The sequence below is a fragment of the Odocoileus virginianus genome, chromosome 3 (assembly GCF_023699985.2).
Source record: "Odocoileus virginianus isolate 20LAN1187 ecotype Illinois chromosome 3, Ovbor_1.2, whole genome shotgun sequence".
NCBI classification, from domain to species: Eukaryota; Metazoa; Chordata; class Mammalia; order Artiodactyla; family Cervidae; genus Odocoileus; species Odocoileus virginianus.
In genome coordinates, this window is record NC_069676.1 from 11,797,002 (window position 1) to 11,822,850 (window position 25,849).

General features: G+C 40.9%; 1 protein-coding gene and 1 pseudogene across 1 annotated transcript; both read right to left on the bottom strand.

Moving 5' to 3' along the window:
- Positions 1-3,662: 3,662 nt before the first annotated feature.
- Positions 3,663-22,416, bottom strand: LOC110134234 (olfactory receptor 7E178-like; annotated as a pseudogene).
- Positions 22,417-24,611: 2,195 nt separating this feature from the next.
- On the bottom strand, positions 24,612-25,849 carry LOC110134233 (olfactory receptor 7E24-like). Its single transcript, XM_070465402.1, has 2 exons — positions 25,830-25,849; positions 24,612-25,554 (listed from the first exon to the last, which is right to left on the bottom strand). The coding sequence occupies exon 2, from the start codon at positions 25,497-25,499 to the stop codon at positions 24,612-24,614; it is 888 nt and encodes a 295-aa protein (XP_070321503.1). The 5' UTR covers positions 25,500-25,554; positions 25,830-25,849.

Sequence of the window (25,849 nt, forward strand, 5' to 3'; positions counted from 1 at the left end):
TGGAAAAGAAATGCAAAAAGGCAAAATGGTTGTCTAAGGAGGCCTTACAAATAGCTGTGAAAAGAAGAGAAGCAAAAAGCAAAGGAGAAAAGGAAAGATATTCCCATTTGAATGCAGAATTCCAAAGAATAGCCAGGAGAGATAAGAAAGCCTTCCTCAGGGATCAATGCAAAGAAATAGAGGCAAACAACAGAATGGGAAAGACTAGAGATCTCTTCAAGAAAATTAGAGATACCAAGGGAACATTTCAGGCAAAGATGGGTTCGATAAAGGACAGAAAAGGCATGGACCTAACAGAAGCAGAAGATATTAAGAAGAGGTGCCAAGAATTCACAGAAGAACTATACAAAAGAGATCTTCATGACCCAGATAATCACAATGGTGTAATCATTCACCTAGAGCCAGACATCCTGGAATGTGAAGTCAAGTGGACCTTAGACAGCATCACTACTAACAAAGTTAGTGGAGGTGATGGAATTCCAGTTGAGCCATTTCAAATCCTGAAAGTTGATGCTGTGAAAGTGCTGCAGTCAATATGCCAGCAAATTTGGAAAATTCAGCAGTGGCCACAGGCCTGGAAAAGGTCCATCTTCATTCCAATCCCAAAGAAAGGCAATCCCAAAGAATGCTCAAACTACCACACAATGGCACTCATCTCACAAGCTAGTAAAGTAATACTCAAAATTATCCAAGCCAGGCTTCAGCAGTACATAAACTGTGAACTTCCAGATGTTCAAACTGGTTTTAGAAAAGGCAGAGGAACCAGAGATCAAATTGCCAATATCTGCTGGATCATTGAAAAAGCAAGAGAGTTCCAGAAAAATATCTATTTCTGCTTTATTGACTATGCCAAAGCCTTCTACTGTGTGGATCATAATAAACTGTGGAAAATTCTGAAAGAGATGAGAATACCAAACCACCTGACCTGCCTCTTGAGAAACCTGTATGCAGGTCAGGAAGCAACAGTTAGAACTGGACATAGAATAACAGACTGGTTCTAAATAGGAAAAGGAGGACGTCAAGCCTGTATATTGTCACCCTGCTTATTTAACTTCTATGCAGAGTACATCATGAGAAACGCTGGGCTGGAAAAAGCACAAGCTGGAATCAAGATTGCTGGGAGAAATATCAATAACCTCAGATATGGAGATTACACCACCCTTATGGCAGAGGGTGAAGAGGAACTGAAAAGCCTCTTAATGAAAGTAAAAGAGGAAAGTGAAAAAGTTGGCTTAAAGCTTAACATTCAGAAAACTAAGATCATGACATCTGGTCCCATCACCTCATGGGAAATAGATGGGGAGACAGTGGAAACAGTGTCAGACTTTATTTTTGGGGGGCTCCAAAATCACTGCAGATGGTGACTGCAGCCATGAAATTAAAAGACGCTTACTCTTTGGAAGGAAAATTATGACCAACCTAGAAAGCATATTAAAAAGCAGAGACATTACTTTGCCAACAAAGTCCGTCTGGTCAAGGCTATGGTTTTTCCAGTGGTCATGTATGGATGTGAGAGTTGGACTGTGAAGAAAGCTGAGCACTGAAAAATTGATGCTTTTGAACTGTGGTGTTGGAGAAGACTCTTGAGAGTCCCTTGGACTGCAAGAAGATCCAACCAGTCCATCCTAAATTAGATGAGTCCTGGGTGTTCATTGGACGGACTGATGTTGAAGCTGAAACTCCAATACTTTGGCCACCTCATACGAAGAGCTGACTCATTGGAAAAGACCCAGATGCTGGGAGAGATTGGGGGCAGGAGGAGAAGGGGACAACAGAGGATGAGATGGCTGGATGGCATCACCGACTCGATGGGCATGAGTTTGAGTAAACTCTGGGAGTTGGTGATGGACAGGGAGGCCTGGCATGCTGCAATTGGACATCGGACACGACTGAGCAACTGAACTGAATTGAACTGAATATTCCATTGTGTACATGTACCATAGCTTCCTTATCCATTCGTCTGCTGATGGGCATCTAGGTTGCTTCCATGTCCTGGCTACTGTAAACAGTGTTGCAATGAACATTGTCTCTTTCAGATCTGGTTTCCTCGGTGTGTATGCCCAGGAGTGGAATTGCTGGGTCATATGGCAGTTCTATTTCCAGTTTTTTAAGGAATCTCCAAACTGTTCTCCACAGTGGCTGTACTAGTTTGCATTCCCACCAACAGTGTAAGAGGGTTCCCTTTTCTCCACACCCTCTCCAGCATTTATTGCTTGTAGACTTTTGTATAGCATCCATTGTGACTGGCATGTAATGGTACTTCATTGAGGTTTTGATTTGCATTTCTCTGATAATGAGTGATGTTGAGCATCTTTTCATGTTTGTTAGCCATCTGTATGTCTTCTTTGGAGAAATGTCTGTTTAGTTCTTTGGCCCACTTTTTGATTGGGTCATTCATTTTTCTGGCACTGAGCTGCATGTGTTGCTTGTATATTTTTGAGATTAATTCTTTGTCTGTTGCTTCATTTGCTATTATTTTCTCCCATTCTGAAGGCTGTTTTTTCACCTTGCTTATAGTTTCCTTTGTTGTGCAAAAGCTTTTCAGTTTAATTAGGTCCCATTTGTTTATTTTTGCTTTTATTTCCTGTATTCTGGGAGGTGGGTCATAGAAGATCCTGCTGTGATTTATGTTGGAGAGTGTTTTACCTATGTTCTCCTCTAGGAGTTTTATAGTTTCTGGTCTTACATTTAGATCTTTAATCCATTTTGATTTTATTTTTGTGTATGGTGTTAGAAAATGTTCTAGTTTCATTCTTTTACAAGTGGTTGACCAGTTTTCTCAGCATCACTTTTTAAAGAGGTTGTCTTTTTTCCATTGTATATCCTTGCCTCCCTTGTCAAAGATAAGGTGTCCATAGGTTCGTGGATTTATCTCTTGGCTTTCAATTCTGTTCCATTGATCTATATTTCTGTCTTTGTGCCAGTACCATACTGTCTTGATGACTGTGGCTTTGCAATAGAGTCTGAAGTCAGGCAGGTTGATTCCTCCAGTTTCATTCTTCTTTCTCAAGATTGCTTTGGCTATTTGAGGTTTTTTGTATTTCCATACAAATTGTGAAATTATTCGTTCTAGTTCTGTGAAAAATACCGTTGGTTGCTTGATAGGGGTTGCATTGAATCTATAGGTTGCTTTGGGTAGTATACTTTTTTTCACAATATTGATTCTTTCAATCCATGAACACGGTATGTTTCTCCATCTGTTTGTGTCATCAGGTGCTTCCTTTATGAAGCCAATATTGAAGACAAGTGACATTCACTCCCCACAGACCTGAATCAATAAATTTGATAGAATCCAGTTTTATAGAAAACCAACATGGACTGTGAAAATGGCTACAACTTGCATTGATATATAAATTAGTAAAGAGCTGTGAATTTCTACAGGGTGCCTAGGCCATGGGTGACAAATACAGGAAGTCTTACAGGTGGAATAGGATTAAATCATACAATGATTTTGACTTACATAAGATCCAGAATACTCTCTTAATCCCTTCAAACATATGACAAAATAAACAACGTTCAGACATAATAAATATGATAAGTAAATAAAAAACTTGAACTATGAAATTTATGTGATCAAAAAGGCATGTTTGCCAGCTCCAGATGTTTAGTCTGAGATCATTTCTAATCCATAGACCCAAAAAAAGAAGTCCCAAGTATTGAGATTAGCCTGCCTTGCTGAGGAACTTCCATAGGGACCTCTTGATGGTCTTTTTCCTTAGACTGTAGATGAAGGGGTTCAGCATGGGGGGTGACTACTGTGTACCCCACTGAGGCCACTGCATCTTCCTTGGGAGATGGTTGAGCTGAGGTGCATCCCAAAGCCTGTTCCATAAAATAAGCAGATAACAGATAGATGAGAACCACAGGTGGAGAAGACCTTGTTCTTCCCACTTGTTGATGGAACTCTCAGAATGGAGGAAAAATTCATGCATAAGAGAAAAGGATCCCTGAAACTGGAGTACCACCAAAGATGGCACCATTAAAATATGTTATTATTTTATCAATGGGTGTATCAATACAGGCAAGCTTGAAAAGGTGAGGAGAGTCACAGAAGAAATTATGAATTTCCACTTTTGAGAAAAATATAAGTTGAGACATCATCAAGTAATGAATCTGGGAGTCCCAAAGGTTGATTATAAAAGACACCAGAATCAGGAGGCTACCGAAGTATTAATTCATGATAACCAGGTAGTGCAAGGGATAACAAATAGCTACAAACCAGTCATGGGCCATCACAGTTAAAAGGACACTGTCCATACACCCAGAGATTAAAAGCAGACAACTGAATCTGACAGCCCACATAGGAGATGACTCTGTTATGAGTGTGAGTGTCCAAAATCATCTCTGGGATAGTGGTAAAAGTAAAGTCAATGTCAGCCATGGGCAGGTTGGAGAGGAAGAAGTACATGGGGGTGTGGAGGTGAGAATCAGAGATGACAGCCAGGATGATGAGCAGGTTCCCAAGCAAGTGACCAGGTACACAGACAGAAATAGCCCAGAGAGAAGGGGTTGCAGGTCTCGGTCATCTGAGAGACCCAGGAGGAGGAATTCCAATACACCTATGAAATTCCATGGTTCCACAGAGCAGAGATACTTCCTGGAAAACAAATGAGAGTTGATACAAAGGAAACAATATACACGTGCCCATCAGTGTGTCTATATTCTGAAGTCAAGCAATTCATAAATAATGCATTCACTTGAGGAACATAACTCTTTAGCAATATTTCTTTGTAATAACAAGCACATCCTTCTTAGAACTCCTTATTTCATTGGGCTTTTCTCCATTCATCTATTACAATATGCATCACATTGGAAAGAAAAGGCTAAACATATTAGAGGAGCATGGATATTAAGAGATTAAAAAATTCCCTAAACACACTAAAATATTAGTTCCTATCCTTTCAAGGAAATCAAGGTAATAAGAGGACTTCCCTGGTGGTATATGTGTGTGTGTTAAGTCGCTTCAGTCAAATTCAACTCTTTGCAACCCAATGGGCTGTAGCTTGCAAGGTTCCTCTGTCCATGGGATTCTCCAGGCAAGAATACTCGAGTGGATTGCCATGCCCTCCTCCAGGGGATCTTCCTGATCCAGGGATCAAACCCACCTGTGCCACTTGGGTAGCCACCCCCCACACCCACCCCAGTGGTATAGTGGATAAGAATCTGCCTGCCAGTGCAGGAGACACAGTTTCAATCCCTAATCTGGGAAGGTCCCATATGCTGTGGAGCAACTAGGTCCATGCACCACAACCGCTGAGATCACCTGCTGCAACTACTGAAGCCCCCGTGCACCCTAGAGCCCGTGTTCCACAACAAGAGAAGACACAACAATGAGAAGCCTGTGCACCTCAGTTAGAGAGCAAACCCTGCTTTCTGCAACTAGAGAAAACCCACATGCTGCAACCAAGACCAGGGCAACAAAAATATGTATATATGTGTGTTTGTGAGTGTATATATACATATATATGTGTGTATGTATGTATATATATATATATATATATATATATATGAGTGTACACACACACACACATATATATATATATATATATGAGTGTACACACACATATATATATATATATATGTGAGTGTGTGTATATATATGTGTGTGTGTATATATATATATGAAATATCCTTTCCCTTAGAGAAAAAAGTTCTAATTAAAGGACACTAGGAGGCAGTCCTATGTATATTTTTTTGTCCAAATGCAGTGCAATTAATTCTCTTGATTTGGACCATTTATAAAACTCTAAGAGCTAAGTAATAAAGCATGTAGCTCTGTCTTGTGTGTGTGTGTGTGTGTGTGTGTGTGTGTGTGTGTGTGTGTGTGATGTTTTTGGTTACTGATAGCTTTTGAGCCATACTTCTGTCTCTTCTCCTTCTGCTCAACTTCTGGGGAAGCTGATGAAAGTCCAGGTCCTCATTCCTTTGGCAACAGTAGAAGATTCAAATCAAGTCAGCCTGAACACTTATACTGGAACTCTCACTCTGAACCCACACTCTAATCACAATTTTTTAATTAACTGATATGGCAGCATAGTCACTTTACAAAGCTGTGTTAGTTTCTGCTATACAGTAAAGTGAATCAGCTATAGAAATACATATGTCCCTCTTTTTTTGATTTCCTTTCCATTTAGGTCACCACAGAGCACTGAGTAGAGTTCCCTGAGTTACACACTATTGATGTTATGTATAAAATAGCTAGCTAATGAGAATCTGACCACAATTTTAAAAAATTTAAACTCAAGGCACTTTACTTGAATGCTCATGCCATTTCAGACCAACTTAAAACCACTCTGCTCTCTCCAAACAGAGAGATCTTCAAATGAGGAGGAAAATGTTTTTTAATTTATTTTTAATTGGAGGATAATTGCTTTACAATGTTGTGCTGGTCTCTGACATACAACAACATGAATCAGCCATAAGTGTACATACATCCCCTCCCTTTTGAACACCATTCCCCCCGACAACCCACAACTCAAAGTTGTCACAGAGGACTTAGTTGAGCTTCCTACGCCATGCACAAATTCCCACTAGCTATCTATTTTCTATATGGTAATGTATATGTTTCAATGCTACTCTCTCCATCTGTCCCACCCTCTCCTTCCCCTGCTGTGTCCACAAGTCTGTTCTCTATGTCTGCATCCCTATTCTTGCCCTACAAATAGGCTCATCAGTACCATCTTTCTAGATTCCAGATATATGCTTTAAGATACTGTACTTGTTTTTCTCTTTCTGACTCACTTCACCCTGTAAGTCTCTAGATTTACTCACCTCACTAGAACTGACTCAAATTTGTTCCTTTATATGGCTGAGTAATATTTCATAGTATATGTGTATCATAACTTCTTTATCTGTCAATGAACATCTAGGTTGCTTTCATATTCTGGCTATTGTAAATAGTTTCGCAGAGAACATTGGGGTACATGTGTCTTTTTCAATGACGGTTTTCTCAGAGTACATGCACAGGAGAGGAAGAAGAGTAAAACTTTTTTTACCCTCTTATATGTGTGGCGTTTTCAGTCTATCCATTCAAGCTAAATTTGGGGTGAGAGTCTATCTTATTTCTGAAGAGTGTTCACTACAGCAAACGGGGCACAAGGGCAGTAATTGCCACCATCAGAAGTCTTTATGCTCTTGGTCTGGCTTCCTCACTGGCTCTGTTGCCTAATGGCAAGCAGACACTTAAAGCGACCACCTGCTCGCTTCACTGTGCTGCATTTGTTGAGCCCTTTCAGTCCTCTCTTACAGATCTAAATAACCTAATTTAGGAGTTTCAATAATTATTTGGTGATTCGAGACTAAAGTATGGGATCACATCTTTTTTCTGTGGCCCCAGGTCTTTGTGTCTTGGCTCAGAGCTGTCTGCGTGTCTTAGAATAAAGCTGTGACACTAGGGTCAGGGGAAGGACTCTTTTTTCTTATTTATTTATTTACTTTTGGCTCTGCTGGGTCTTCATTGCTGCACAGGCTTTTCTTCAGTTGCAGTGAGTGGGGGCTACTCTCTAGTTGTGGAGCACAGGCTTCTCATTGCAGTGGCTTCCCTTGCTGCAGGGCAGAGGCTCTAGGGCACATGGGCTTCAGTAGTTGTGGCTCTGGGGTCTAGAGCACAGGCTCAATTGTTGTGGTGCATGGGCCTGGGTGCTCTGCAGCATGTGGGATCTTCCCGAACCAGGGATTGAACCTGTGTCTCCTGCATTGGCAGGCAGATTCTTTACTGCTGAGCCACCAGGGAAGCCCCAGGGGAAGAACTCATAGCCTGACTAGTTGTGTCATTTAACCAGACAATAGTGTTTTTGGGTGTTCAGGGGAAAGAGTATGCCCTGGGCAAGACATAGGTCCATTCTGTGGTTGCTCATGAAAGAGTGATCATTAGGGAATTGAGAGCAGAGGGAGGGGGAAAGAAGGGAAGAGAAGAAAAAAGCAGGCATCACATGTCACATTGAGGCCTACACTCCTAATAACAGACCAGAATCTTTGAACATCTCTGTTACTAAGCTTGCCCATGCCTTTGTCCTAACGAAGATCCAGATCCTTGAGATTATAGGGAGAAACATCCATGGAGTCCCTGTAGCACAGCAAAGGGATTACTTCAAAGCTGAGTTAAGAACAGGGTATACAAACCCTGTAAAACAACAGTTATCAAGGTGGGGATGAGTGGGGTGGTCCCTAACCCTGAAGATGCTGATTTGAGTCTCTTAGAGAAATAAATCTATAAATACGAGTGGGATAGAGAAGACCTCCCTTAAAATATATCCAGTGATTTGAAAAACAAATGAATAAAAAGAGAATAAAAGATAGAAGAGAGGGAGAAAGAAACTTGGATACTGAAAGGAAGTAAAAAACTGAAACAGAGGCATACAACTTGACCCAACTGGGAAGCCAAAATATACTAAGATGAATTTATAGAACAAAAATAAGGGCCACTTCTGCATCTCTTCAACATAGATTCTGAATTAATTTAAATATCTGCTGAAATGCCCTAGTTAGCAAACCTTCATGTCCTCAGTCAACACTGGGACATAAATTATAGTAATAGCTGGGCAGGGAGGGGACAAATGTATACTGATGACTGATTCATCTTGATGTTTGGCAGAAACCAACAAAATTATGTAAAGCAATTATATGCCAATTAAAAAATAAATTATTAAAAAAATAATAAAAGTAGAGGAAAGAAACTTCCCTGGCAGTCGAACAGTTAAGACTCAGTGCTTCCCCAGCAGGCAGCATGGGTTCGATCTCTGGTGGGGGAACTAAGATCCCACATGCCATTCAACAACAACAAAAAAAATGGAAAGAAAACTTCTTGAACTGAATAAAAATGAAAAACATATCAACAACGTATCAACAATTTTTAAAAATAAATAAAAGTGGAGGGAGCCATAAGGCCACCTGGCCGGGGCACATGTCCAGCAAGTGAATGATATCCTACCCTCCTCTGTCTGCATGTTCTTGTGCTATACTGGAATCATTGAGGGAATCCCACTCAATTTGAACAAGGTACCCTCTATAATCTTGTGACAGTTCTTGGACATAGGAAAAGGGGGACAAACATGTATGCCTCCTGTCTTTCAGCTATCTTGGACCCTGTGGAGGCCTGCTGGGAACAGGACTTCTACCTAAAATGACAAATATGTCTGGAGGGCTCTGATCCAAGGCTGGTTTTGCTGGCTTTAAGTAGGGTCTACAAAACCAGAGGGAGCACACAGTTATCCTGAAAATTGAAGGTGTGTATGCTTGAGATGCCGAGAATTCTATCTCGGCAAGAAATGTGCTTATGTGTACAAAGTGAAGAACAACACAGTAACTCCTGGTGGAAAACCTAACAAATCCAGATTGGGGAAAGATGACTCAAGCTCATGATAAACTGTGGCATGGTTTGTGTCTAATTCTGAAGCAACCTTCCGGCTAAAGGCCATTAGACACAGAATCCAAGTGATGCTGTGCCCTTCAAGGATTTTAAACTTATTGAAAAGCAAATAAAAGTGTGGATTTGTTCTCCCATGTTTTTGATATATATATATATATATATATATATATATACATATACATATATATATATATATATATGTACACAAGTATATATGCTTCACTTTCACCATGAGAACTGTTGCCATGCAACAGTCCCCCGTTGTGATAGCATTCATTGCCCTCAGAAATGCCACCAAAGCCATGGGCATTCTGACCCAATGAGTAATAGATTAAAATTGAATCAAGTCTTTGGCACTACATAGGAAAAACTTATTTGCTTTCTCACTTCCTGTGTTTCTCTTTTGCAGAGAACACTTCACTTTTGATACTTCTGGTCACTGTTTATGTGGGTTTCCCCCCACAACAAGCAATTTTCCACCACACCATCTGAATGTCTTACAACTTAATTTTTTTTTAATTATTGGAGTCTAATTGATTTACAGTGTTGTGTTACTCTCTGCTGTACAGCACAGTGAATCAGTTATACATACACATTTGTTGTTGTTTAGTTGCTAAGTCATGACTGACTATTTTTGTGACCCCATGGACTATATCCGCCCAAGTTCCTCTGTCCATGGGATTTCCCAGACAAGAATATTGGAGTGGGTTGTCATTTCCTTCTCCAGGGAATGCTCCTGACCCAGGGAACAAACCTGGGTCTCCTCTTGGCAGGCAGATTCTTTACCACTGAGCCACCAGGAAAGCCAAATAAGTGAGTTAGGTATTTTACCAAAAAAAATATTTTACTTAATCAATTATATAAAAAATATTAAAATTTCACCAATACACAAATTTGAGATATTTTACAAATTTTTGTATATTTTCAAAAGCTGGTATTTTATACTGATGGCACACCTCAATTTGGACTAGCCACATGTCAAGAGCTGAAAAGTCACATGAAACTAAATTTTATGGAAAGACATCACCCTGCACTCTGTGCCCTGTAAATAATCTCACTGCTCAGATCCACACCTGACCACTCCTTTTTACCCCAGGGCCAAATTAAATAAGAAAACTGTGCTCCTTTCCTCAACTGTAAAATAATGAGAATGTGTATACTTCTATTTTAAGGGTATAGAGATAAAACTTTAAAAACTACACAAACATTGATCAGAGCCTGTTGCAAGGAAAGCTTCAATAATGCTTTTTGAAACTAAAAATAAAATTACCATGTGATCCAGCAATCTCACTCCTGGGCAAGAATCCAGACAAAACTATAATTCAAAAAGATATATACACCCCTATGTTCATAGCAGCACTGTTCACAACAGCTAAGTCATGGAAGCAGCCTAATGACAGGTGAATAAATAAAGAAAATGTGGTTCATATAAATAATGAAATAACTATTCAGCCATAAAAGAACAAAATAACACCATTTTCAACAACATGGTTGCAACTAGAGGCTATATACTAAGTGAAGTAAGTCAGAAAGAGAACAACAAATACCAAAGGATATCACTTTTACTGTGAAATCTAAAATATGACACAAACGAACTTATCTATGAAACAGAATCACAGACATAAAGACTGGTGGTTGCCAAGTGGTAGGGAAGTGGAAGAGGGATGGGTTGGCAGTTTGAGATTAGCGGACACAAACTGGTATATATAGAATAGATATAACAACAAGGTCCTACCATATAGCACAGGGAACTATTAATATATTCAATACATTATGATAACCTATAATAGAAAAGAATATTAAAAAAGAATTAGTATATATTTGTAACTGAATCACTTTGGCATACAGCAGTAATTAACACAAAACCGGGAATCAACTATACTTCAATTTTAACAAATAAAGTTTTGTAATATTATGGTTACTCTCATCATCATCATCATCATCACCATTATGATATTTGTGATCATTTTGGAGTTCTTGGATGACGGTTCAAAAAGATCCATTGTCTACTCCAGTGTGGGCAATGCTTGTGGATGCCAGAAACAGTGCAAAGAAGAGCAGAATTCTGAGTAAAACTTTGGAAATCTCCAACAGAAAAAAGAACATAAACTCCACAGGCCTCTGAGCTGAAATGTTGCCTATCAGTGTCCTTTCATCTGTCTACACCAACCCACTGTGCTTGTCTTGATAAGAAAACAATTCCCAGAGCCTCTCCCCCATCCATCATCAACCCAGGCACTCACTGGACCATGCAGTACCTCTGCTGGGTCATGACCTAGGAGCTTGGATTCACTGTCCTCTCCTGCCTGGTGAATGATGACAGCAAAGGCTCTGTCCTCAGGATGAGCAGGAAGACAGACTCAGGTATGAATTCCCTTATGCAGATGATGACTCTTGGTGGAGGAGACACAGATATGAAGTCTAACTGGGAACAGTACCCTGAAAGGCTGAAGGCACTGGCTAATTATTATTTCCTCCTGTATGGCCTTGAGAGCTCAATGCACAGAGCTCAGTTCAGTCACTCAGTCATGTCCAACTCTTTGCAACCCCAAGGACTGCAGCACACCAGGCTTCCTGGTCCATCACCAACTCCTGGCACCTACTCAAACTCATGTCCATTTCATCGGTGATGTCATACAACCATCTCAGCCTCTGTCCTCCCCCTCTCCTCCTGCCTTCAATCTTTCACAGCATCGGGGTCTTTTCCAATGAGTCAGTTCTTCACATCAGATAGCCAAAGTATTGGAGTTTTAGCTTCAGCATCAGTCTTTCCAATGAATATTCAGAACTGATTTCCTTTAGGATTGACTGATTGGATCTCCTTGCAGTCCAAGGGACTCTCAAGAGTCTTCTCCAACAACACAGTTCAAAAGCATCAATTCTTCAGCACTCAGCTTTCTTTATAGTCCAACTCTCACATCCATACATGACTACTGGAAAAACCATAGCCTTGACTAGATGCAACTTTGTTGGTAAAGTAATGTCTTTGCTTTTTAATATCCTGTCTAGGTTGGTCATAGATTTTCTTCCAAGGAGCAAGTGTCTTTTAATTTCATGGCTGCAGTCACCATCTGCAGTGATTTTGGAGGGACCCTCCCCCCAAAAAAGAAAATCTCTCACTGTTTCCATTGTTTCCCCATCTATTTCCCATGAAGTGATGGGTCTTGATGCCATGATCTTTGTTTTCTGAATGTTGAGCTTTAAGCCAACTTTTTCACTCTCCTCTTTCACTTTCATCAAGAGGCTCTTTAGTTCTTCTTCACTTTCTGCCATAATGGTGGTGTCATCTGCATATCTGAGGTTATTGATATTTCTCCCGGCAATCTTGATTCCAGTGCTTGTAATTAGCAAAAGTGGTCCATGTTATCACAATCTCTGAGGACCTCCTCATGTTAACAGAAGAAGAAAAGTGAATCCATTTAGAAGGGTCTGAGTCCTTCCTCCTCTCAGGAGAAAGCTTATATGTATACATTAAATGTACAGATTGGATTGTCTGCTAATTTCAAGTATCTTAGCATCAAGTATAGATTCTTTTTCAAAAATTTAATTTGTGACTTTTGACTTTGACGTCTGCAAATTTGTTGTGTTAATCATGTAAATTAAGGAGAATTCTGTAACAGAATCTGAAGCTACTTCTATTTTCTCAACTAGGATTTAGGTCTCTAAGAGGAACTTTCTATTTCCCTTATTAAGGGCTTTTTGTTTATTTAAATGACATCCAGTGTCTATTTTTTCTTTTCAACTGACATATGTTGGTGTATTAGAGAACTATTGCCTTTTATTTTTTTTCCATTTATTTTTATTAGTTGGAGGCTAATTACTTTACAACATTGCAGTGGTTTTTGTCATACATTGAAATGAATTAGCCATGAATTTACATGCCTTTTATATACTTTTTTTGTGGACCATTTTTAAAGTCTTTATTGAATTTTGTTAAAATATTGCTTTTGTTACGTGTTTTGCATTTTTGGCTTCAAGGTATGTGGGATCTTAGCTCCCCAATCCACACCACCTGTATTGGAAGGTGAAGTCTTAACCACTGGACCTCCAGGGAAGTGCCTCAACACTTTCTCTTACTCTCTGTCTGATTTACTTCACTTAATATGATTATCATACCATCAGACAGAGAATGACAACTATCACATGATATCACTTATATGTGGAACCTAACAAGATGATACAAATAAGCTTGTTTTCAAAACAGACAGACTCATAGGCTTTGAAAACAAACTTATGGCTACCAAAGGGGAAAGTGGGAGAGAGGAAAAATTAGGATTTGGGGAATAAGAGTGTTCTTGCATGGGAAATCCCATGGGCAGAAGAGCCTGGTGGGCTACAGTCCATGAGGTCATAAAGAGTTGGACACCACTGAGCAACCAACACTTTCACTTTTTCACATACACATGACTATACATAAAACAGATAAGCAACAAGGACCTACTGTACAGTACAGGGAACTCTTCGCAATATTCTGTAATAACCAATATGGGCACAGAATCTAAGAAAGAATAGAGATATGTACATGTATAAATGAACCACCTGAAACTAGCACAACATTGTAAATAAACTCTCCCCAATATGAAATTAAATTAAATTTAAAAATAAAAAGTACAAAAAAAGACTTTCATTTTTATCTCATTTTGCAATGTTCCAAAATGCACCCAACTCCTAATGTACCTTTCTATCCTTGTTATGATTTATCATTCAGGGTTTGGTCAAGGACAAAAAAACAAGCTAATTTTTTTAATGAAAAGAATTGGGTATGGGGAGTTGTTTAAAAATCTACTGCAGGATACAGGCAAAAATGGAACTATGTGGTGACAGACAGAAACCAGTTGAAGAGGAAAAGTTAAAATTTTATGTAACCTCCTGTTCATTCTGCATTTGTAACTCAGCTTGTTCCTTGCAAAGTCTGGATCATGTAGGTTATGCAGTCTCGGAAAGCGGGGACTTACATCAATACCTGGAACTGGAGCTTATCTCTCTCACCCTTGTCCTGCTCTTTGCAGTTGTCTAGCCCCTGCAATCCTGCTTAATCATGCCTGTCCTTGTAAAGTTCAGGCATCCTCTTCCCCGTCTTAACCGCTATTACAGTTTACGCAAAGCCCCTTAGTTTAGACCAACCTATTAGTAGCTAAAGTTGCCCACTATAGTCTATCTATAAAAACTCTATAACCCCTTTGTTTGGGGCTCAGAGCTTGGAGTGGTAACTCCTCTGGGCCCACCGGCGTGATAAACCTGAGTTCTTCAACTCTCCAACTGTGGTGCTTGGTTTCTTGATTACTGCTTTCTGCAACATTTCTGGAGGCCCTGGCTAGATTCCGACCATGCCAGCCACTTGAGTCGCCGAACCGGTGGGTTGGCTGGGCAGAGAGGAGGAACTCCCACACAAACAAGGAGGCATGCCACCTGATGACTTTCTGGGTTCTCTTTTGTACCGGCATTCCAACTCTCCAGATGGCCAAGCCCCAACTGGATTCATTGGAGGGACAGACCAACTCACCAGGAATGGCCACAGGATAAGGTAAGGTCCTGGGTCCAGTCCCCAGTCAGGTCCTATGACAACGGGTAGAAGAGGAGACTGACCACCTGCTTGGAGCTCCCAAAAAGGGAGCAACAGTTAAGGAAATCCGAGGACTCGGGAGAAGGGAGACATTGTGATAACCTCTGAATGATTGTGATTGCGTGATTGTCAATTGAACGGAGTGGGAGAAATTTTTTTCTTGGAAACTGCAAAACCAATTCTTATTACACATGCAATTAAAAACAACTAACTTGTTAAAAGGCCTGCCTAGGGAAAAGCTTGAACCTAACCCTTTCCATGTCCTTGAGATACACAGCCCAGTTTGCCTAAGACCTCAGCTTTGGGCAAATTAGAACTTCAAGCAAAGGTAAAAATGGGTAAGAGACATTTTAAATCTCAAACAGAAAACTGTAAGATCTCTGTCTATCTGTCTTGATTATGTATGTCTCAGTGTATGTCTTTTGTTTCTTTGATAATATTATTGAAGGTGTAAGTGAATTCTAAATTAATTGGCCTAAAAAATGTAAGCACTTACAAATTGAACAATTCTAAACACAAGAGAAATTAACCTAAATGAATTTCAGATTCACCTAAGCTGGGAAATACTCAATATTAGATATCTAGTATTACTGTTTGTTTGCTAATCTAATATAGACATGTCTAAGAGTCATTAACATTAAGCAAGTTTTAAAAAAATTATCACTGGTATTTATGCTCACCAATCTATAAAATGCTAACATAAAGGCCAGTTCTTGGTTGCTTAAGGAAAGTAGGAAGTCTGTTTTTAATAAAGACGGTATAAAGAATGAAATTACATTTTATGAAGGGAAAAGAAAGTAGGTCTGACTTACAGGTGTTTCAAGATGAGAGAACAGAGTGATAGGCACAGAAAGTGATTAGAAGCTTTATGGAAAATGGACCCTGAAAAAACGTTTCGTGCATGGTTAGGACTGACTGAGTTTAAAATAAATTTTTGATTAAGTTTACCTAAATGAGTTTAAAATAAGCTGGTGCAAAAACTTGAATTTGGTCTTCTCTCTGTTTAGAGAACAAAGTTTTGTTAGAATGCAGCTTTCGATAACAGATTATGAGTTTCTTTGCCTTTAAGTGATTTATATTTGTTTTTTAAATATTTTTGTTACTTTGATAAAGTAAAAAAGAATTATTTAAGATTATGGTACATATAGACAAAGCTCATTCTGCTTCTACAAAAAAATAAGCCCTCACAGTTAGACTTTTGCTTAAACGTTCTGATGTCCTTAACACATGGCAATAATCTGCTCCTAAATCAGGGAATTAAAAATGGATAAACAACAGCTGAAAATCAAAGAGCCAGGGCTATTGGAAATCCAAGATGGCCACTTGGCTTTTCCTGGCTCCCTGACAGACCTCATTTTTATTTTATTTTATTTGATGGGTTAAAGCCTTCCCCGGCTACAGTGTTAATGCCCTCACAATGAGTTAAAAAAAAAAAAAATTATGTTTCACTGAATATTAAGTTCCAGTTTTGTTAATTAAGGTCTGTGATTACTAAGACTCACTTCTAAGATAGTTCCTTGTTATGTTACCTTGCTAAAAAGTTTGATTAAGTTATTAAAAAGGACACTCTTAAGATTGCTTCTAAAGCTTATCTCAGTAACAAATCTTTGGATAAAGGTCAGATGTTCCATGATGGACAACCAGGAGATTAGCACCTTGTGTGGCTCACAATCTGCCTGGAATGTGGGAGACCTGGTTTCAATCCCTGGGTTGGGAAGATCCCCTGAAGAAGGGAAAGGCTATCCACTCCAGTATTGTGGCCTGAAGAATTCCATGTACAGTCCATGGGGTTGAAAAAAGTCGGACACGACTGAGCAACTTTCACCTTCACTTTTCATAATCATTTAACTGAGTCAGATGACCTGGGGTATACCGGGCTATACCCAATGAAAGTTCTTGACTTAAATTTTTGCTTGTGACCTTACTAATAACTGCTAGCTATATTATTTTCTATGTGGCTTGTTTCAAACTATATCTTACATTACCAAATGTGTGACTTAGCCTGTGATAAAATGCTAATATGCAGTTCCATATGAGATCAATGATTGTAATAATGTAACTCTAGATATGAGAAGAAGCAACAAGAGGGAATATTTTTCTGGACCAAGAGGCTAGTAAGACAGGTATGGTCCAGAGAATTTTGCCACTTGCAAGGCCTGGTCTAGTGATAGCACACTGAGTGGCTTGTCAGTGGAATCTTCATTAGACCTGGGAATGAGCCTTCCCAGCACCGCAGGACACAATGGCCATGAAATACCCCCAAAACATGGTCAAATATGTGGCTATGAAGGGGCCCTACTAACCAGAAGTTGGCACTTGCCAGCTGCTTTTACAAAGATTAAATCATGACCACTACAAGATGTTGACCTTCAACACCCCATTGAAAGGAGTTCGGGGTGGAGATAAAAAAAAAAAAAATAAGGCACTCTATGCTCTGAGAAAAACCTGGAAGAATAGGCCTTCAGATAGTCAGATGTTTTCAGATAAAGATTTTTATGAGTCCAAATTCTTGCATCTTCTCACAGCTAGAGAAATACTAATGTCATGAGTCAATGTTTGGACCTGGTTCTCCTGGCTAGCCCCTCAGCAGCTTTCTACTTCTAGTCATCTTTGGGCCATGTATCTTTAACTTTCTTGTTAAGTTTGTTTCTTCTAGAATACAATAAATAGATCTCCAAGTGATAGTATGACAAGAATATCCCCCAGCCAACACCCAGACAATGCTGGAACAAGCTGACTTATCATTCTGTGGACTCTCATCTCCCTCTGTAAATGCACCCCAAGGTCCTCAGGCTACTCCCCCTTTGATACCTCATATGGGAGATCACCCCCGGTGATAGAAAAGCTCAAGGGAGACCCCCAACAACTAGCTGACCTGGAGTTGTCCTGACACCTCCGGACCCAGGGAAAAGTTTTTTGCCATATCACCCAAAAACCTTAGAAAGGACTCCCATTCTTTTGGGCAAGTGGGTTCATCCCTATCAGCCAGGAGATGAGGTATGGGTTAAAGATTGGAAAAAGAAACCACTCCAGCCAGTTTGGACAGGCCCTCACACTGTCGTCCTGGCAATCCCTACTGCTGTTAAAGTTACAGGTGTCATCGCCTGGATCCACCACACCAGAGTCAGGACAGCAGTGGCTCTCACAACAACATCTGGAAAGCAGTTCGAGACCCCAAGAACCTGCTCAAGGTCCAGATCCAAAAGCAGCAGCCCTCACCCACAAAGGATGCCAAGCCCTGCTCTAGTCACTCCAGAAGCTGACTAGTCAGTGTATGGCAGAAGCTTGAGGATTCTTCAGCCCTGCTCCAGCCTCACCCCAGCAGCTGACTGGTCAATGCATGGTGGAAATTTGAAGATCCAATTATTGGGATATTAATGGGCTCCCATTGTCACCACTGGCCTCTTTCCCTGGTTGATATTACCGTCACACACTTTGCTATTGGATTGACCTCAGCTGCACCCCAGGACTGAAGTTTGGGTCAGAGGCTGCTGTTAGCTGTCTGCTATCTTGTCCTAGTGGCAGGTATCATCCTTATCAGGTGCCTCTTGTAATCAGTACCCAGTCAGCACCCCCCCCCCCATCTTTGACGAGGGACATCAGAGAGTCAGGGTTATAATGACACCATGAAAAATAGAGACCAGTTGCACCACTGGCCTTGATGCCATCTGTGGGTCAGATACAAGAGGTCACTTTACATTCCATCCAGAAGTAGTGGGATTATTAAATAAAATTAAACGTTTTACATAATAGCAGCTTATATCCTGCTGAGCTGTAGTACATTAGGAAGTGAAACAGACCCCACATGTGCTCCATGCATCCGCCTGACTTGGTCAGATCACAGGGTCACTTGGACCTTGCTTTACCATACTCACTTCTCTTGCCAAGAAGAGGTCAAGGAAACTTGTGTACATAACAAAACAATTTATTCTATTTGTTCTATTTGCCAAGTTTATTCTATTTATTCTATTTGTCAAAACAATTTATTCAATTTATTTGTCAACAACAAGGCCAAGGCCAATATATTTGTTTTGAACCCCAGTTTCCCCCCAACAAAAATTGGTTAAAAGTTCTCCACCTAGAAGGGGCTGTCTGTGGAAAAGACAGACAATCTGAGCAACTGTGTCTACAGATATATGATAAGGGCAAGGTTATGGGGGGAAAAATAACCAGAAAGATGACTAACATAACTCATGTCCCAGTCCAGACTTAAAAGGAATGAAATCCTGGAGAGATATTTGCAGATGAGTCTCTTATCTAGGAGGACTCAAGGCTCTAGTGGGTATAGTCCTGCTCCCCCTTAGGGCCTGTCTCCTCTGACCTTGCCAGATCTGTCTCCTCTGACCTTGCCTCTTGCCATTATTCAAGAGGGCCATTTCCAGTCTGGCTGAGGCTGTAGCAGACAGGAAGGCCACCACACACCTCCCAGCCCTGAAGGGTTATCAGCCCCCGAGCCAAGGAGATCTAGAGGTTGATGCCTTATCAGATTTAGCGGGCATCAAGAGGGGGGGATGAAGAGGAAAAGTTAAGATTTTACATAACCTCCTGCTCGTTCTGCCTCTGTAACTCAGCTTGCTCCTTGCAAAGTCTGGATCACATAGGTCACATAGTCTCGGAAAGTGGGGACTCACAACAATACACAGAACTGGAGCTTATCTCACTCACCCTTGTCCTGCTCATTGCAGTTTCCTAGCCCCTGCAATCCTGCTTAATCATACCTATCCTTGTAAAGGTCAGGCATCTTCTTCCCCATTTTAACCGCTATTACCATTCATGCAAAACCCCTTAGTTTAGACCAGCCTATTAGCTGCTAGTGATGCCCACTATCAGTCAGTCAGTTTAGGCACTCAGCCTTGTCTGACTCTGGGACCCCATGGACTGCAGAATGCCAGGCCTCCCTGTCCATCATCAACTCCCAGAGTTTACTCAAACTATGTCCTTTGAGTCAGTGATGCCATCCAACCATCTCATCCTCTGTCGTACCCTTCTCCTCCTGCCTTCAATCTTTCACAGCATCAGGATATTTTCGAATGAGTCAGTTCTTCACATCAGGTAGCCAATGTATTGGAGTTTCAGCTTCAGCATCAGTCCTTCCAATGAATATTCAGGACTGATCTCCTTTAGGATTGACTGGTTGGATCTCCTTGCAGTCCAAGGGACTCTCAAGAGTCTTCTCTAACACCATAGTTCAAAAGCATCAATTCTTTGGTGCTCAGCTTTCTTTATAGTCCAACTCTCACATCCATGCATGACTACTGGAAAAACCATTGCTTTGACTAGACAGAACTTTGTTGGCAAAGTAATGTCTCTGCTTTTTAAAATGCTGTCTAGCTTGGTCATAACTTGTCTTCCAAGGAGCAAGTGTCTTTTAATTTCATGACTGCAGTCACCATCTGCAGTGATTTTGGAGCCCCCCAAAATAAAGTCTCTCACTGTTTCCTCTGTTTCCCCATCTATTTGCCATGAAGTCATGGGACCAGATGTCATGATCTTAGTTTTCTGAATGGTGACTTTTAAGCCAAATTTTTCACTCTCCTCTTTCACTTTCATCAAGAGGCCCTTTAGTTCTTCTTCACTTTCTGCCATCAGGGTGGTGTCATCTGCATATCTGAGGTTATTGATATTTCTCCTGCAACCTTGATTCCAGCTTGAGCTTCATCCAGCCCAGCATTTCTCATGATGTACTCTGCATATAAGTTAAATAAGCAGGGTGACAATATACAGCTTTGACATATTCCTTTCACTATAGTCTGTCTATAAATACTCTGTAACCACTTTGTTTGGGGCTGAGAGCTTGGAGTGGTAACTCCTCTGGGCCCACTGGCATAATAAACTTGAGTTCTCCAACTCTCCAAGTGTGGTGCTTGGGTTCTCAATACTGGTTTCTGCAACACAATAAATACTAAGAGCTTAGTGATATAAAGCCTGGAGAAGAGAATGGCCCACTTTAGTATTCTTGCCTAGAGAATTCCATAGATAGAGATACAGTCTATGGAGTCATAAAAGAGTCAGACACGAATGACTAACTCTTTAGGGGTATATAGGGAATAGTGAACTTAACTTCAAGTGGGGTGAAACTTACTATTATCTAAAGTATGTAAGAAGAAAGCCATATGGAAAATAACACAGTGATTTCAAGAGGCCCACCCCAGTATCACAAGGTAAGTATGGAAGTGTCAACCTAAAAAATATTCACAGCCTAAAATTTGAGAGTTATGTTTTATTTGGCAAAAATTTTTAGGACTTCAAGAATGGAAGACAGCATCTCTACTAACCCTGAGAGAAGTGCTTGGAGGAGGCAAGGGGAGGAACCCTGTTATATAGAAGTTTTGCAACAAAGGGTAGGTAGTCTGAACATCAAAAGATGATTGTTAATCAAAGAAAGCCAGATAACCCGTTTGTAGCAAACCATTTTAGGAGACTTGTCATGGTTTGGACAATCTTTGGCCCAGTGTCCCACCTATCTACAGATTAGGCTTTTGCCTCATGCCTTGTCCTTCAGGACTCAGGGTTTGCCATAGGGCTTCCCTGGTGGGTGGCCAGCATCTGGGCATGCCTTGTCTCTTTCTTTCTTTCTCTTTCCTGGGCCTTGGACTCCCTCTCCTGTTCTCTGTTATAAAAGGTATTGGTGGCTGTCTGGACCATCTCAACTAAAAAGACAGCAGGGTCCTGCTGCTGTCGCTGTTGTAACTTTATCCTGACATCTGATGCACAATGGGACAGAAATTTGTCTTTTTAAACCACCTGTCCCTTGTAAGAAGCTAAGTCCAGATTCGTAAACTTTTGGAAGGCCTCTTTTAGCCTTTCAGGAAGGCAATTGGGTTCTCTTTGGGCTCCTGAGTTATTGCTGAGACTGGGCACAGTCCCACAACTAATAGTCCCACAGTTGTGGGACTTAGGTACCCAATCTTAGGTAATCAGTTTCAAACACAGCTTTCAGAAATGGGAAGGTGAAGACCTTCCCCATACTTTGTAAGCAGTGGCATAGATGGAGAGCGGAGCTGAAGGATGGGAGGAAAAAGCAGTGGAAGAAGCATACCAAGGAATCCCCTTCATAACCTGCTGGAAAATCTGCTAAATACCTGACCTGTGCACAGTTTTCATTGGCCTGATCCTTGGCACAAAGGAGATTAAGGACAGAAGAATCCTCACCTACGTGGGCAGCAGCTACTAGGGCACAGCAGACAGTGGAGCCTTTGGGACACACTAGGGAGTAGCCCCTGTCAGAGTCCCTTAGCTGCACCAGTGCCGCTCGCCTGTTCACAGGGGTTCAGGGAAACAAGAAATGAGAGACTGTAAAGGAATTAAGATCTTGTTAGTCATACGTCCTTCCAGCCATAGGAGCAAGGACCTCCTACCTTAACTGGAGGTCTCCTGGAATCTGAGACTGAGCTGCATGAACTTTCTGCAGAGTTTGTTTTTGCTGTCCTGGTTTCCTGCACACTGGGCTTCCTGTCACTTCCCCGGAGCTGGGTCTTCTTTGCATTCAGCTTCCACCACGGGAGCTTTCACCAAATTGGGCTTCTGGTGCGCTTGGCCTCCACCCATGGGGCCAAGCCATGGTTGTTTCAGCCAGGTTAAATCTGAGAAACAGCACCTGAGATGTTGGGGGAGTGTGTAATTTCCTTGGTTCTATCTCACCACAGCAAAAATTTGAAGCAACAGATGGACAAGTGTTACAGCTTGGTTACAGCTCAGTTTTATTTGGCAAGCAAAGGAAAATACATCCTCAAGGTGTGAGGGCAGACCGACTCAAAAGAAGCGAAGTGAAAATTCAGGTAGCTCAATTTTGGCTCTTCTTTTTATATATTTTTTCTCCTCCCCCTGAGCCTGCCCTATGTACATTGAACTAGCTAGGAGGGCTGTTTGTTTTACCTGAAGTTCTCACTGTGGTCCTCAGACCTTCCTTTGTTCTGTTTTCACAGGCTTTCCTTTCCTTGTCCTTTAGCCACCACCACTCTGGACTCCTTTTTCCTATTCTACTTACCTAAAAGAACCGTGGAAAAGGATGCAAACTTTTTTGGTATGGTATTCCTTGAGATTAATTTCTTTTAACTTGTTAGTTTGTATTGGGATATAGCTGATTAAGAGAAAATCAGAAAAACATCTATTTCTGCTTTATTGACTATGCCAAAGCCTTTGACTGTGTGGATCACAAAGACTGCAGACAATTTTTAAAAAGAGGGGAATACCGGACCACCTTACCTGCCTCCTAAGAAATCTGTATACAAGTCAAGAAGCAATAGTTAGAACTATACATGGAACAACAGACTGATTCCAAATCAGGAAAGGAGTAGGTCAAGGCAGTATATTGTCATCTTGCTTATTTAACTTATATGCAGAGTGCATCATGCAAAATGCTGGGTTGGATGAAGCACAAGCTGGAATCAAGACTGCCGGGAGAAATGTCAATAATCTAAGATACACAGTTGACATCATCCTTATGGCAGAAGTGAATAAGAGCTAAAGAGTCTCTTGATGAAAGTGAAAGAGAGTGAAAAAGTTGGCTTAAAACTCAACATTCAGATAACTAAGATCATGGCATCCAGTCACATCTTTTCAGGGCAAATAGATTGGGAAACAATGGAAACAGTGAGAGATTTTATCTTGGGGGGCTCCAAAATCACTGCCGATGGTGACTGCAGTCATGAAATTAAAAGATGCTTGCTCCTTTGGAGAAAAGCTATGACCAACTTAGATAGCATATTGAAAAGCAGAGACATTACTTTGCTGACAAAGGTCCATCTAGTTAAAGCTATGGTTTTTCCAGTAGTCATGTATGGATGTGAGAGTTGGACTATAAAGAAAGCTGAGTGCTGAAGAATTGATGCTTTTGAACTGTGGTGTTGGAGAAGACTCTTGAGAGTCCCTTGGACTGCAAGGAGATCAAACCAGTCAATCCTAAAGGAATCCAGTCCTGAATATTCATTGGAAGGACTGATGCTGAAGCTGAAACTCCAATACTCTGGCCACCTGATGCAAGGAACTGACTCATTTGAAAAGACCCTGATGCTGGGAAAGATTGAAGGCAGGAAGAGAAGGGGATGACAGAGGATGAGATGGTTGGATGGCATCACCAACTCAATGGACATGAGTTTGAGCAAGCTCCAGGAGTTGGTGATGAACAGGGAAGCCTGGTGTGCTGCAATCCATGGGGTTGTGAAGAGTGAGACACAACTGAGCAACTTAACTGAACTGAATCTTGATTAACAATGTTGTGACAGCTTCAGGTGAACAGCAAAGGGACTCAGATGAGGATGTAAATTTTAAGTATATAAAAAGAGTTGTACATTTCATTTGAATACCAGGGTTTTGAGAGGAACTTTATTATGTATTCAATATGATATACAAAAGATCCCAGAATATTCCCCCAATCCAATTAAAGACAAATCAAAAGAACTAATATTCATTAATATTCATATATGAAACTTGGGGAAGAATCAAAACCATGAACTGAAAAAATATTAAGTCAGTAAATCACATCCAACTCTTAGTGGCCCCATGAACCTCAGCACACCAGGCTCCTCTGTCCCCCGCTATCTCCCAGAGCTTGCTCAAATTCATGTCCATTGAGTCAGTGATGCTAACTAACCATCTTGCTGGTCTACATGTTTAGTTTCACTCATTGTTTCAATCCATAATTCAAAATGAATTTCAACAAGAATTGCACACAAGCTGATATTATCCTGCTTTACTGAGAAGCCTGCATAGGGCACTCTTGATGTCTTTGTTCCTTAGGCTGTAGATGAAGGGGTTCAGCATAGGGGTGATCACAGTGTACATCACCGAGGCTGCTGTATACTTCCTGGGAGATTGTGAGATGGCTGAGGTGAGGTACACACCAAGGCCTGTTCCATAAAATAAGCAAACAACTGCTAGGTGAGAGCCACAGGTGGAGAAGGCTTTATACCTCCCACCTGACGATGGTACTCTCAAAACAGAGGAAATAATTTTATAGTAGGAGAAAAAGATCCCTGAGATAGGAAAAAAACCATAGATAGTGCCAAAGAAATACATGATTATGTTATTGATCAAAGTGTCAGAACAGGCAAGCTTGAGGACTTCAGAAGGGTCGCAGAAGAAATGAGAGATTTCCACATCCTTAAAGCAGGCAACTTGTAGCACAATCAAATTGTGCAGCTGGGAGTCCAAAAGGCTAACAAAAAAAGACACCAAAACTGAGGAGCAACAGGTGCGTTGGTTCATGATGACCATGTAATGCAGTGGGTGACAGATGGCCACAAACCTGTCATAGGCCATCACAGTAAGAAGCATACTATCCATACACGCAGAAAAGATAAAAATAGACATCTGTGTCAAGCAGCTTGAATAGGAGATGACTCTGCTGTGAGTTTGGATGTTCACAATCATCTTGGGGACTGTGGTGGAGATGAGACTGATGTCAGCCAAGGACAGGTTGGAAAGGAAGAAGTACATGGGGGTGTGGAGGTGAGGGTCAGAGGTGATGGCCAGGATGATGAGCAGGTTCCCCAGCACAGTGACCAGGCACATGGACAGGAAGAGGGCACAGAGGAAAGGCTGAAGTTCTGGGTCATCTGAGAGTCCCATGAGGAAGAATTCTGAGACACTTGTTAGATTTTGTGGTTCTATGTAGCTTGACCACCTTTTGAACGAGAGAAGAAGGTTGGCAGAAAGGAAAGGGGGACATGGGCATAGAGCGCTGTGTCCATACTTTTGGATTCAAGTGATTCACAAGTAAGGTATTCATCTTTGAGGTCAGTGCCTTCAGCAGTATTTCTCAGTATGACAAGTCTTATCTTCTCGGAAATATTTCTTAATTTGTTTCTGTTATTCCTCTCTTACTATACTCATTTACTTTAGAAAAACTCAAATGAAGAGTTATAGAAGGACGTTAGAAATAATAGTAAAATAACCTACTTCTTTATGAAAAAAAAATA

What these genes read in the sequence shown, in the direction of transcription:
- LOC110134233 (XM_070465402.1), bottom strand. Translation starts at nt 25,499, where the DNA reads ATGGGACTCTCAGATGACCCAGAACTTCAGCCTTTCCTCTGTGCCCTC.